This window comes from Syngnathus acus, chromosome 2, assembly GCF_901709675.1.
Source record: "Syngnathus acus chromosome 2, fSynAcu1.2, whole genome shotgun sequence".
Lineage (NCBI taxonomy): Eukaryota > Metazoa > Chordata > Actinopteri > Syngnathiformes > Syngnathidae > Syngnathus > Syngnathus acus.
In genome coordinates, this window is record NC_051088.1 from 21,214,640 (window position 1) to 21,228,438 (window position 13,799).

The 13,799-nt window shown below is 43.1% G+C and overlaps 3 protein-coding genes across 8 annotated transcripts; 2 read left to right on the forward strand and 1 right to left on the reverse strand.

The window, feature by feature from the left end:
- The first annotated feature begins 1,800 nt into the window (after positions 1 to 1,800).
- LOC119132139 (collagen alpha-1(VIII) chain-like) lies at positions 1,801 to 7,591 on the forward strand. 6 transcript variants are annotated; one of them, XR_005099799.1, is made up of 5 exons: positions 1,803 to 1,966; positions 4,748 to 4,888; positions 5,066 to 5,315; positions 5,416 to 7,401; positions 7,513 to 7,591. XR_005099799.1 is itself a non-coding variant. In XM_037267162.1 (4 exons), exons 3-4 carry the CDS (start codon positions 5,072 to 5,074, stop codon positions 7,335 to 7,337), a joined length of 2,094 nt encoding a protein of 697 aa, XP_037123057.1. In that variant the 5' UTR covers positions 1,801 to 1,966; positions 4,748 to 4,888; positions 5,066 to 5,071; the 3' UTR covers positions 7,338 to 7,583. The 6 variants fall into 6 exon arrangements, 5 of the variants coding, with proteins under 5 accessions (XP_037123057.1, XP_037123041.1, XP_037123051.1 ...); XM_037267162.1 differs by having other exon boundaries at positions 1,801 to 1,966; positions 5,066 to 5,243; positions 5,416 to 7,583; XM_037267146.1 differs by having other exon boundaries at positions 1,802 to 1,966; positions 4,748 to 4,892; positions 5,069 to 5,315; positions 5,416 to 7,583.
- Positions 7,592 to 8,294: 703 nt separating this feature from the next.
- Positions 8,295 to 10,195, forward strand: jagn1b (jagunal homolog 1b). The gene is made up of 4 exons (XM_037267886.1): positions 8,295 to 8,401; positions 9,281 to 9,378; positions 9,436 to 9,508; positions 9,569 to 10,195. The coding sequence occupies exons 1-4, from the start codon at positions 8,336 to 8,338 to the stop codon at positions 9,956 to 9,958; spliced, it is 627 nt and encodes a 208-aa protein (XP_037123781.1). The 5' UTR covers positions 8,295 to 8,335; the 3' UTR covers positions 9,959 to 10,195.
- A 792-nt stretch (positions 10,196 to 10,987) lies between these two features.
- Positions 10,988 to 13,068, reverse strand: LOC119132484 (PI-PLC X domain-containing protein 1-like). Its single transcript, XM_037267813.1, has 7 exons — positions 12,834 to 13,068; positions 12,576 to 12,712; positions 12,191 to 12,316; positions 11,908 to 12,063; positions 11,651 to 11,763; positions 11,501 to 11,571; positions 10,988 to 11,409 (listed from the first exon to the last, which is right to left on the reverse strand). Exons 1-7 carry the CDS (start codon positions 12,922 to 12,924, stop codon positions 11,174 to 11,176), a joined length of 930 nt encoding a protein of 309 aa, XP_037123708.1. The 5' UTR covers positions 12,925 to 13,068; the 3' UTR covers positions 10,988 to 11,173.
- Between the last annotated feature and the right edge of the window lie 731 nt (positions 13,069 to 13,799).

Here is a 13,799-nt window from a genome sequence, read left to right on the forward strand (position 1 = left end):
TGTCTCCACCGAGGCAGGCCAGTAAAAACGGGCTCTGCTGGCAAACGAAGAGAGAGCACTTTTGGTTTATCAAAGCAGGACAAGCAGAGCCCAGGGAGACCCTGACCCTCAATTTCCTGTCAGCCTTGCATTATGTAAATCAGTCTTTTTTTTTTTTAAGCGGAAGTCCTTAAACCATCAACATAGGTTAAAATATTTCAATTAAATTATGGATTAATTTGACTACAAATAATTTTGGCAGAGAGAGGGAGTTTTTGATTTATCTTTTTTCCCCCATACCACAAAAACCTGGCATTTGAACAGGGGTGTGTGGACTTTTGATAGCCACTGTAGCTACAACACATGTTGAGCCATATTTGCTCCAAAGTAAACGTCTCGAGGATCACATTACCCCAAAACACTTTTTAATTAGAAAGTGCAGTGTGAGGCGTCCTTCCTTGTTTCCCTTATGATGAAGTCTGCTGGAGTTAGCTTGTTGTTTGCTTTGGGAAGCAGCTAACAAATCATCCACACTGTAGCTACAATCCAACAACACACATTTAGATGCTTTCCCACTTGATGCCGTCAAGTTTATTAAAAAAAAGGGGTGGGGGGTAGTTGAGCGGGACACAATAGTCGACTTTGATTCTTGACACATTGGAAAAATTCCACCCAATGCAGAAATTGGAAAGATTTTCAGTGATTTTAGTTCAGGTTCTTTTCCAGTGGTCTGTCCTGGATGCACTTTCTATTTTCTTTTGATTGGTACGTGTATTTGTGGTAGATGTGAAGAGATTAAGATGCAGACAAAAGAGCAGCGAGACGATGTAATGACTGGGAAACTCTATCTGATGATTTCCTCACTGACCTTGTAACTAAATTCCTCCACATGTTTTCTTTCGACCAGCTGAAATGTCTGTGACGTCATCGTTTCCTTTTCTTCCCTAATGTAACAGCCAGAAAAATTAATACTTTAATTTTTCCCATAAGAGGAAATTCAGGTTACTCTCCAAGGAGAGATGTCAGTGTGAGGCTTTCGTGCCTTGCTCAAGGGTGTGTGGATTTTGGAGATGTGGAAAGTGATTTCCAGTAATCCGTCCCAATTTTGCCCTTGAAACGTTTCAATGTCATGCACAGTAAAAAAAAATAAAAAAAATAAAAAAGGGGCAGCATCTTTTGCACCACGTGGTTTGGAAGTAAAAACAAATCTCACTTAACAGGTTTCATGCTTGAAAAAGTGGAGACTAAAGAATATTGGGCCTTGCGAAAGAATATATTTGCGTTGGTACGTACTGTATCGCTGTGACGTCACGATTTTCTTGCAGACTGTTTCCTCTCTGCGGTGTACACGGTCATGAACGTGATTGATGCAGGGAAATAATAATCTGTTTCAGCTCTATGCCGCAACTGTTTTCTGTGACAACGACTTTAAATCGGCATATGCGTGTGTTTTTTGTCCTGGAGCGGCTAAAGTGATTTTTTTTTAAAGCAGCACAAAAAATGATTAATGTGAACCATCTGTTCTTCGTGGGAAATGGCACATTGAAATAAGCAAGAAGTTGAGCAAAAGTTCAAAGACTCGGTCACAATCTCACAGTTGGTAGAAATTATGCAGTTTATGTTTTTCGTTTTATGGCTTACTGGTAGTTGCATTGTTGTCTCATTGAAATGCGTCATAGTGATGCTAAAATGTTTGGCTCCGCGTATTGTCGTATCGAGTCACAAAATTATCTTTTATATCGGATGGAGATTAACAATTTAATAGCAACTTGATATTATTGAGGCCGACCGAAGTATGTTCCAGCAAACAGCTGACCGTTATCTGACTGCGCGTTCTCAAGCAGATCCTGTGGATATTTTTTGGACAGTATTTGGGCTCCGTCCTCTGCTTCCGCAGCTCCTCCCTCCTGCACATAAAAGCCTCACCACGATCAAAGTTTTGTGCGACATCCACCCACTCTGCAATCGGGCAGCAACTTACGTGCAGGTAAGAAGTTGTTGCAAGGTTGTTGTTGTTTTGTGTGTTTCTGGCTTCAGCCTCACTTTTTTTGCATTATCTCCTTGCCGATAATAAAAGACTCAGAGTCAGAAACGGGGCTTCCTCGCCGCAAACCTGCATTGTTTTGTCAGCAGTGGAAGAATTTTTTGTGCATCCAGAATGTGAAGTGATCATCATGCAGGGCGTGAAAGCTGCCAAACTGAAACTCAGCGACGCGTGTGTTTGTCTGTCCCGATTTCTGTCTGCGCACCTGCCAAACTTGACATGGGATGGTCCTGATGATTTTTTTTTGTCAGTGCTTAATTTGATTAGGGACGTGCTTTTGTAAGAAAAAGGCGTGACAAGCAACAACACGTCATCTTGACATGCTGGAGATTGGCAGCGCTTGTGTTATTGTTGGATCTTGTCATTGACGGTTGCAAAGGAGGAAGGACCAGACGCTTCCCTGAGCAGGCCCAGACTTTTCTATTTTGCTGCCTTGTTATTGTTCATGTCTTTGTCCTGTGCCCCACATTCGGTTCGCTGGCTCCCTTCTGCCTCCTGGACAGGAAGAGTTGATGTAGCTCGGAGGGAATGTGCTTCTTGATCCCACCACACTGCTGCCTGCTTTTTTGTTGAGTCATAGACATGCTCCTCTCTTGCAAGTTGGGTTGGAAAATACGCTTTGGTAATTATCTCAGCTTAGCTGTTTGCAGATAGAAGCCGGTTGGGTTCTTATAGTTGAGCTCGTAGTTGCAGTATTTTATTGGAACAACATTTGGCCTCATATTCTGGGTCAAGACCATTGGCCGTAGTTGTGAGAGATTAGGTTCTGGTGATACCAGCGGTGGATCACCGGCTGGGTCTTACATACGTGGGCCTGACTCAGTCGACCTCTTAATATCACCACAATCACATCACTATTGTAGAAATTATACAAATTGCAATACAGTGTAATTAAAATGAATAATAATAAAACCGTCCCATCTGAATCAACAGGAGCAAGCCATATTAATATAATATGTAAAATAAAATACATCATATGCACCAGAAATGCTGGTTATTAAAAGTATTGAAGTCTGCAATGTTGGAAAACAATTAGTTCTCAACAATGTCTCCTCTGTATCGCCCACTAATATTAATATCACGATCTAGAATTAAACTATTGCAGCTGTAAATTTGAGAATTTCCCATCGTGATCGCATGTTATTATTGGCCCATCCAATCCATAAAACGCGGCCGAGTGCCTTTGGGAGCCAACGTAAATAGGAGCCAAAGCAAGCGCACAAGGTTCTGCTGAGAAATTATGACTGCGAAGCGTGCTGGGAAATCAATCCAATTGTTGACATTTGTCGGAAATAAAAACTGAGGCGAGACGGAAGGTGACGTGGACATTCGTCAGACACGTTGTGCGTGTGTGTGTTACATTGTGTATTGGAGGCACAACTTCAAAATGGATGCTCACACACAGACACACACACACAAACACACACAGGTGCCTTTCCCAGATGTCTTGGCCTCGGTTCTTGTTCGCTGATCAGCTGAGTGTTGCATGTCAAACATAGTCTGGGCTCCGAGCACATTGTGCTTCAAAGACTCTTAAAGTAGGCCATCTGGAAGCATCAGGTGGGGCTTCAAAAGGCATCTGTAAGTTTTTTTTGGGGGGCTAGATCCTCAACATCATGCAAGGAAATAAGAGAAGCGGACTCATTTATTCTGGACGGTCTCTGGTGTGTATTCACCTTGACGAATGAGCTCGCTTGATCCAGTCGGTTCGGATTGATGCATTCTTGGAGGTCAGATCCAACCTGAGTTTAGGGTCCAGAAACATTTCAAAGCTCTGCACATTGTTTTTAACATTCCACTGAAAGAGACTGGTCTAGTTCTCAAATGTGTTGATTGTTGAACGATGATGTGCCAGATGGACCACAACTACTAACTTCCAAAAGTTTTTTAAGTTTGTTATTGTAGTTATTGATACTAGTAGAATTATTATTTTTTCCCCTTTACCACACAGTAATATATTCAACAATTATCAGCGATTTAATGAGCGGTGACAAAATATGGCGCTGGCAAAAGCTTATTTAAGCCTGGCCATTTTGTAGTTGTTTTTCTTTACAATTAAAATGGATTTAAGCTACCAGCTTCTAAATGTGAGAAAGGCAAACAAAAACAACAAACAATTCATTATTAACAACCTTTCAAAAATAATTTTACCAACAAATAAAATCAAATCAAAAAGTGAAAATTTTTCAAATTTGCATTTTGTATCATTCCAACAACAGAAATATTCATTGAACAGCTTTTTGTACAATAAAGATAAACACTTTTCAAATTATAACGAGACTTCCAAATTCAAAAGAACTTTTGAATGTGATAAGGAAGTACATTTATTTTGTGGATGTTAAAATATGACTTTGAAATCTCCACTGACTGAATACTTCCCATATCGGACCAGGATGATTCCAACAGAATGAGGAATAACCTAATAACCTAAATCTTGCAATGTATTAGATCCTTTTTATTTATTTTTTTTGCGTCAAAGCCAACGCTTGGCCTAGAATGTGGCTTCCCATCACTGCTCACCATGCTTCATTTAGTTATCCTGCTGCTTTTCCTGGACCATAACAGGATGCTAAGATGATGTAAAACTTGTGGGGTTCTGTCCATGGTGCTGGATCTTTACATTGGGAATCAGTTAAAGAAACGCTTGTTGTGACAATCATACGTCACTACAAGGTGAAGAAGAAACTATTTGATCTTGAACTTACCTGTAATTCATTTTCTTAGACAGAGCCGAGACCAGACCGGCGTCGTCTCTACATGGCCACCTCCCCGCTCATGCCTTGGAAACGAGTCCGAGAAGCAACCTAATGTAAGGCGGGCCAGGCAGTGGACAAAGACGTTTACTCGGCAAGGAGAACTCTGAAAGTAAGCAAACGTGTCACTTGTAGATAGAAGATTCAAACTTTTGATTTGTTAATTGAGCAATGCTAGGTTTATTTTTTTCTGTCACTCTGCCATGAAAAACATGTTTAATCTATTTTGCTATGATGTAGCAAAACTGATCCACTTACTGGTTGTATTTTATTTTTTTCTTCTCCACAGTAGAATATGGTTCCTGCAGTCCTCCATCCCATCCACATACTCATCGCTGTGGTCCATCTGGCCCACGGTGGCACATTCTCCAGAAGCAAAACATCATCGCAACAATACCACCCGCAACCGCAGTACAACGATGGCCATCCACAACAGCCCTTCTCAGGAAACGAGATGCCGTTACTGGGTCAGTACGGTATGGAGCTCCCTCAGCTTCCATTTGAGTTGGGCAAAGAGCGGCTATTGACGGAAAGCAAAGGTCTCTCTATTTTCAAATGAAATCACTAAAGAACTGAGGACTGATTCTTCATCTGGATTGAATCCTCACCTCTCATGACCAAAATGTCTTTGTTTTTAAGGGCAAACATTCAGAGGAGCCAAAGGTCCACCTCCCCATGTTTCTAGTGGAGAAGGACCTCCTGGCATTCAAGGCCCACCGGGACCTCAGGGACCACCAGGGCTACCAGGACAGGGATTGCAAGGAATACCAGGAAAACCAGGTCCCACTGGTCCTCAAGGGTATCCGGGAATAGGCAAACCAGGACTGCCAGGATTGCCTGGAAAACCAGGAGGACCTGGATTGCCTGGGCCACAAGGTGAATCAGGACCTAGTGGTCGTGAGGGCCCAAATGGACTTCCTGGTCCTCAAGGACGTCCGGGTCCACCTGGCCTCCCTGGAATTGCGAAGGTTGGAGGTCAAGGTCTGCCAGGACAGTTGGGTGTTAGAGGTGAGCCGGGTCAAAGAGGTCCTCATGGGCTTTCTGGTCAACCAGGCCTCAAAGGAGAAAAAGGAATTGGCATACCTGGTTTGCCTGGGTTGAAAGGACCTAGTGGACCACCGGGTCCACCTGGACATGTTGGGATGCCTGGGATTGGCAAACCTGGTGTGAATGGTCATCCCGGGCATCCGGGAATGCCAGGAAAAGTTGGTGCTCGTGGACAGCCGGGACCAGCAGGACCACCCGGTGACAAAGGCCAACCGGGTCCACCGGGCTCATCTGGAATTGTAAAAGCAGGGAAAGATGGCTTTCCTGGTCAACCTGGGATTCCTGGAAGCAAAGGTGCACCGGGCTCTCCAGGATTACCAGGAAGTCCAGGTTTGCCTGGTTATGGCAAACAAGGCTTTCCAGGACCCATGGGTCACAAAGGACACAGCGGTGTTCCTGGATCAACAGGTCTAAAAGGAGAAAAGGGTCATGCAGGCCTTCCAGGTGTTATTGGTCAGACAGGTTCTAGTGGCAGACCTGGTCAGCCAGGCCCAATGGGGCCACCAGGCAGCATTGGCTTCCCAGGGCAAAAGGGCGATGATGGTGATTTTGGGCCGAAAGGAAATCCTGGATTGAAAGGGGATTCAGGGTTACCAGGCCTTCCGGGACAGCCAGGCTTCATGGGCGAGGTAGGACAACCTGGACCGAGAGGATTTCAAGGCCCCGTGGGCCCAAAAGGGGAACCAGGCAACAGGGGTTTAATTGGTGCCCCCGGTACAGCAGGATTACCTGGGCCAAGAGGAGCAGTAGGCCAACCTGGTGATAAAGGCCATCATGGACCACAGGGGATCCCAGGACTTTCAGGACCAGGTGGCCCAATAGGACCTCCAGGAATGTCTGGTCTAAAGGGGGAAATAGGCCCTTCTGGTTTACCAGGCTATCCTGGTGAGGGAACACCTGGACCGGTGGGTCAAATTGGTCCTAAGGGTAACACTGGCCCTATTGGACCTCAGGGACTTCCTGGACAACCAGGGCAACCTGGACCCCCTGGTCCTCCAGGACTCCCTGCAACATATCCTGACCTCAGTCAAACCCATGCAGTGTCGGGTCCATACAGCGGTCAAAAACAAGCGTACAAAAAGGCAAGGTATAGTGGCAACACTGGTGGAAATGCCTTGGAGATGCCAGCTTTCACAGCAAAGCTCACAAATCCATTTCCATCTGTCGGTTCCCCCGTGATCTTCGACAAAATCCTACAGAATGGCAACCAGGACTACAATCCTCAAACTGGTGTTTTTACATGCAGTGTACCAGGGGTTTACTATTTTTCTTACCACGTCCACTGCAAAGGGAGTAACGTGTGGGTGGCACTGATGAAGAACAACGAGCCAATGCTGTACACTTACGATGAGTGCGTCAAGGGCTTGCTGGACCAGGCATCCGGTAGCGCCGTGCTCCCGTTACAGCAGGCTGACATGGTGCACTTGCAGCTGCCGTCTGAGCAGGCAGCAGGACTTTACGCCAGTCAGTACGTCCACGCCATTTTTTCTGGATACTTATTGTACCCAATCTAATTGAAAGCACTTGTATTTAAAAATATCATGACTGAAGCGGCAAATGAAGTGAACCTGTTTGGATGTGCTTTGGGAACATCGTCACTATCTTTGACTAATATTTTGTAGAAATCGTGACATCTGTATTTACACATGAGCAAAGTGTCTCTTGATGTGCTAATTGCACAGTTACTAGTCCAAAAAGGATCTTCACTGTGGTGAATGTTTTATTTGGGGATTATGAGAAGATGAATGAAATGACAATCGGCCATTGTTGTTTACTTTTTTTTTTTTTTTAAATCATACAAAAAAAACAACAACAATTGACTCATGCTTCAGACTCATTGTTTTTCTTTGCTTACAAACATTTTGTTTGCAGGACAAATTCTGCCAGGTGTTAAATTCCTGCTAAAAATTAAAGAAAAAAATATATATTTAAAAATGTATTTGAATTTGAAAATTGGAGCTCTTTTTTTTTTCTTTTCTTAATTTGTAAAATGATGAATGTAAATGAACTGATTAGTTCAATAATTGTCAATGTCACGTGATTAACACTATGGTGGTACACAAAAGAAACACTGTTCAAACTTTTTTTTAATACACATGTAGTACAGTTTAGTTGTATTTAGCTATCAAGTAAAAAACATTCACATTCATCTTACAGCTCTGTATGTCATAGAGAAATTTTATGTGCAATACTAATAATTTTAATTGAAGTATAATTTGGGCCGGGGTTCCCCTTCTATATTTAATCAGTGTTATTGTTCAAACTGTGTATGATGCCATAATGACATAAAATATTAAACATACCTTTCAGGAGTAAACAAAAAACTCTGCCTGGTGTTTACTTTTGTATTTATACTAGCCTTGTTTTATTAGTTTTCGGTGGTACTTGCCGCTTAGTGTAAAACGTCAACGCAGTAAGCATTCCAAAGCAATAGATGGCGGTAGTGTGCAATTATAGTTTGCAACCGCCGTTAAAACAATGACGAAGAAGTTTGTTGACCAATCAGTTGGCGATGTTGACGGCTTTCCTCTTCCGTACACTGGAGCCGTCGGTGTGCACAACCTTCCCATACGAACACGTAAGTGCAATTACGTAGTATAGAACTTAAAATAAATGTTTGTATTATATTCATCGCGCATAAATATCGCCATGTGCTAGCTAAGTGCTAGTTGGTCGCTGTTGACGATGCATTTTGCAAGCTGTTGCAAGACAAAACCCAAATTAATAACTCCTGGACAGCCTTCATTAGAATTAGACCTGCTTGGCAATGGCTTTTTAGCCAAGTCAATGCACGGAGTGCAGTCAACCCGAAAGTGGAGGAGTGGAACGGGGTAACACTACACGTGTAGTGTTGATGAACTGATTTGACCTCTAAACGGTCAGACACCTTCAAAATAATTCAACTGGCCACTCAAGCAGCTTTCTCTGTCTGCAGGCGGCTTTGAATACGCGATGATCTTATGAGAATTCCTTAATAAAAACACTATTCTGCTTTGCGTTGTAGTTCAACGCAAGCTTTACTTTGGAAGCAAGTTGCTACCACATTGAAAAAAGTTTGAGGATTAAGTCGAGTCACATGATGACTTTGTTTCACATTGTTACAGAAAATGATCACACTCAAGAAATTATATTTCCACATCAGAACAAAAAACGAGCAATGTTAGATCACACAAAATGTTCGCACGATCTCGTCAAATGAAACCCATGACTTGAGAAATAACACAAGTTGCTACCACATTGAAAAAAGTTTGAGGATTAAGTCGAGTCACATTATGACTTTGTTTCACATTGTTACAGAAAATGATCACACTCAAGAGATTATATTTCCACATCAGAACAAAAAACGAGCAATGTTAGATCACACAAAATGTTAGCACGATCTCGTCAAATGAAACTCATGACTTGAGAAATAACACAAACATAAAACAGTCTAACTTTTGTATTGTCCGTCATGTAGAAGCGAGCCATGGCTTCCCGAGCGGGACCGCGCGCGACAGGCACGGACGGCAGTGACTTTGAACACAGGGAACGAGTGGCCTCACACTACCAAATGAGGTAGGTCAGTCATATCTGTAATCATATCGGGAAGATAAATACATTGTGTTCTTCCAGCGTGGCCCTCAAGTCCGAAATCCGGAAACTCAACATGGCCCACTTGCTGGTGTGGGTGCTGATGGCAGCTCAGGTAGAATCTCATTGCCGAGTGACCGCTGAGCTCCTTCTAAAGTGTCTCGTTGTGTGTTAGGTGACAGTGAGCCAGCTGGGTCTCGTGTCCCACAAAACCGTCGCCTCACCGTACCAGTGGGAGTACCCGTACCTCCTCAGCGTTATCCCCACCATCTTCAGCTTCATGGCTTTGCCCCGCAACAACATCAGCTACCTGGTCATCTCCATGATCAGCGCCGGGCTGTTCTCAGTGGCGCCGCTCATCTACGGCAGCATGGAGATGTTCCCCGTGGCTCAGCAGCTGTACCGACACGGCAAAGCTTACCGCTTCATCTTCGGCTTCTCGGCGGTGACGATTATGTACTTGGCGATCGTCATTTCCGTGCAGGTGCACGGCTGGCAGATCTACTACAGCAAGAAGCTGCTGGACCAGTGGTTCACCAGCACGCAGGAGAAGAAGAAGAAATAAGCTGGTAGGCTTGGAGAAGATACATTTGTGGCTGTCCAAAAATAAACTGCGGCAAAAGGGAAAACTTGTCTGTTGACCGATGCAGCTTCGTATTTGATGAAAGGTTGCCAGGCTTTTTGTGCCTTTTATATTTTATTTGCATCGTTTTCCTTCCGTGAAGTCTGCCGCCATCGGTGCATACTGTACATGAAAGCTTCTGGCATTTCATCATTCTCCAGTAAAATGTTGTCAACACTGTTCTTGTCACATTTCTTTCTCCTCAAAGTGTGGCAGTCGTTTGTACCGAATACTAATCAGACGTGAATAGGAAAAACACAATCAGAAGCCATTGAGTCATTGAAACCTGACTTTGAAACCCTAACTCTAGTTTGAAACTCAAACTACTAACACTAACCCTTAACTCTACCCCCTAAGCCTAACCCAAAGCAAGTTGGTTTTCATAAATTATCTTTGAATGATCCCTTTCACTTCTGGCATCCATTGTGATGGCAACACTTTGTTTCTTCTCAACATTTTCAGCATGTACTTGGTGGTACGACGGACTGTGCATGTGCAGATGAACCATGTTTGTGAGGCACTGGTCAAATCCTGCCTTGGTCAGTGTTCAGTCCAATTTCTTTTCTCATCTAATGTGACTCAGTTGTGTTAATGATCTTAAATGATCTTTGGACCAAGACATTTGTATTTATTTTCTTTTTAATTTCAAAGTCTTTCAGTGATCCGTTCTGTGTTTAATGTGATGGTAACACGTTTTCGCTTTTTAATAACACATTTAGCAAATGTATACATATTTTTTATTTATTTATTAAAGAAGCCTTACATTACATCATTTTATTTTGTAAAAAGAACAAACAAAAAAAAAACACCTTAGCATGGTCATTTTTCATAAAAAAATAGCCTTACTATACATGGTTGTTTTTGTTTTTTATTAAGAAAGCTTCTAAAAAAAACACCTTACAATATACATCATATACAGTATGTCACTTCCAGCAACTAAAAGGCAACAAATTCACAATAGCACTCAAAATATAAAAAGTAAAATACAGATCTCAGCTCGGGCATCAACTAACAGCTTGCTTGATAACACACACACGTCACCTTGCAGCAGTTAAAAGCCTCCTTCTCCTTGTATGGGCTGCGCATTCAAACTTGAGTACGTGTACGGTGATCACACTGACAAGTGCTGATTGTCTTGCAGTCTTTTTTTTGTCTCTGTCAGCACCGCCCTTTGTAGTTGAGGCCAATGACACGATCGCAAAACCGAGCAACGGCAACAAAGTCGCAGCAGATGATATTGACGCCCTCCGCCTCGGGCCCCGGCCGTTGTTCTCCCACCCAGTTGAAGAGCGCAGTCAAGGCCTTGGTGGTGATGCTCCTCATGTTTTGGAAGGGATGGAGGAGGACAAACGCAATGTTTTCAGTCAGGTTCAGGCCACTGACGTAAAAACCAGCTGGAGAGCAGACAACAGTCAAAACGAGTCGAGTGGGCTGATGCATTAAGGTCAACTGTGTGTGCTTTTTCCACAGATAGATCCAACCTACCTGGTCTTCCTTTTTGCTTCTGAGCCTCCAAGTAGGAAATCACCTTTTTTGGATCAGTGCTGTCAGCATACCTACAGAAAAAAACAATGTCCACATCATCATCATGGAGGCGCTGGGCTGGCATGTGCCGATAAGTCTGCCGTTTAATACCAGTAAGGTATTTCGGTCCACAGCTCGGGATGACGCTGGAGCACTTCCTGGTTGTCATAGGAAATGATCACCTGTTGACATTTGGACCAACAGGACCGCAAGGTGGGACGATCCTGCACAAAAAGTCCATGATTTCAGAATTTAAAAAAAAAATTACGATTAACCTTTGACCTCCCTTGGCCACATTCAAACAAACGACATGAATTTGTAAGATTTTTTTTTCTCATGGTGATCAGTGTGTAAATGACTAGACTTACCTGTGGGGAGCAGAGCTTTGGTCCGAAACGTGATATGATGTACTCTACAAGTTCTGTGTGGTCACTCGGGGTCAGGCAACTGAAATGTGAACAGCAAACGATCACGACCTCTTTAGGATGTGCATCCAGCCAGGTGGCCAGCTCATCCAGAGCCTCCTGGTGACGACACACACATGCACGCACACACATTTGACCAAAACATGACACTCCTATTCACAATTTCATTTCACCAAAAATTTTGCATTTGAACAGGGGTGTGTAGACATTTTATGTGTGCGTGTACCTTGACAGTCTTCCTTGTATAGATACCGTGGGCAAAGAATAATTTGCTGCACTCTTTTGGCTTCCTGGCAATCCGCAGGTCCAAGAAGCGTATTCCGAGGTCACACTGACGACAGAGGTCAGCTTGCTATGGGCAGAGGAAGAAGATCATAAACACACGACACGCACACTGGGAAAGAGTTAGAATTTCAAACTAGGGTTTCAAACTAGGGTTAGGGTTTTAACCGTGACTAGTAATTTACTACCATCTCTGATCCAAACATCACATCTACTTTTCAGGATCTTGTGGAGATGTGGTAAATGACAAAACAAGGAGCTGAAGGCAAGTCATGTCTCTTTTACTCTTCACACAAAACTGATAATTTACAGAATAAATCGGGGTGTACCTGCGTGGTGGCCCAGCGGAACACGCAGGGCCGTATCAGGCAAGGAGCAAGTTTGTCCATCACGTTGAGGAGCCACGACTCTGATTCCACGACAGGGGAGGACATGTCGAGACAGAATGACATGCTGTCGTGGCTCCCTACGAGAAACGTGCACATATCGTCGAGATTAGATTGATCGATTAAATGTAAGATAAATATTAAGCATAGGACTTCCGTATTTTCTAGTGTGTAGGGGTGGGATTATTTATTTTTGCTTACCAGGGATGGCCAAATTCCACAGCGACACGTCAAGCAGCTCATCGGGTAATTGTGACATCCAGTCCGAATTTCCGCAAAGTCTGTCCTCCATTTTGTGTTTGACATCTTATCTTGTTTCAGTCAGGCTACATATTTTAGTTTCTGTTTACATTCTCAACTTAAGTCATGTGAAACAGCTTCGGGTGTTCTTCTTCTGTTACGTCTTTATCGTGTCGTGGACGCATCTTCGTCTATTTCTGCCCCCTGGTGGCCAGGATTAATATTGTTTTGTATTTTACGGCACTTTTTTTGAAGTTATGTCCCATTTAAGCATTGACTTGTGCTGTTTCAAGGACGTTATAACTGTACTTGTTTATTACACATATATGCTATTAATTAGTTACAGCAAAATAAAACATCCCAGTCCCGATGTTCGCCTGTCAATCAAATAGCTAACCCAAACCTAATACTAACTCGTACCTAACATGAACACTGGTTCAATAAAGGTTGGGAAACGCTGGACCACAGGGAGCAGCTCAAACAAAACTGTTCCATAGCTTAGTGGCGCCCTCTAGTGGTTCACGCTCCACTGTCAATAACAAAGTTTCCGAGCCCAAATGTTTTGTGTTCACGTCGCAATGGAAGTCCCTGGGACATTTATGACAATCGATGTAGAAATTTTCAAATTTCAGTGACATTTAATAATGGACACCAAAATATATCATTTCACATTCCCCACGATCTATGATTATAATAAAGCTATGATTTCTTATTTAGAGGGCAAGTCAAAGCAAACAAATGAGATGAAGTCTGTGCACGCAAAGTTAGAAGTGATGATGTCACTGTGCTGAGAATTAACCAATGACATTCAAACGCAAGTTCAATGTGGAGACACCTGCCACCACTTAAAGCGCCCCAGATCAACCCTTAAAATAAACTTCTACTGAGCTTTTCCTAACTTTTCGTTTTTTCTCCCTAGTAGCTAAA

Coding starts and splice junctions, on each gene's coding strand:
- LOC119132139 (XM_037267146.1), top strand. CDS start 5,072: ATGGTTCCTGCAGTCCTCCATCCCATCCACATACTCATCGCTGTGGTC. Junction 5,316..5,415: donor GCTATTGACGGAAAGCAAAG/GTCTCTCTATTT, acceptor TTTGTTTTTAAG/GGCAAACATTCAGAGGAGCC.
- jagn1b (XM_037267886.1), top strand. CDS start 8,336: ATGTTGACGGCTTTCCTCTTCCGTACACTGGAGCCGTCGGTGTGCACA. Junction 9,379..9,435: donor GCCTCACACTACCAAATGAG/GTAGGTCAGTCA, acceptor GTGTTCTTCCAG/CGTGGCCCTCAAGTCCGAAA. Junction 9,509..9,568: donor GGGTGCTGATGGCAGCTCAG/GTAGAATCTCAT, acceptor GTTGTGTGTTAG/GTGACAGTGAGCCAGCTGGG.
- LOC119132484 (XM_037267813.1), bottom strand. CDS start 12,924: ATGGAGGACAGACTTTGCGGAAATTCGGACTGGATGTCACAATTACCC. Junction 12,713..12,833: donor GTGGAATTTGGCCATCCCTG/GTAAGCAAAAAT, acceptor CGTTTCTCGTAG/GGAGCCACGACAGCATGTCA. Junction 11,764..11,907: donor CAAAGCTCTGCTCCCCACAG/GTAAGTCTAGTC, acceptor CTTTTTGTGCAG/GATCGTCCCACCTTGCGGTC.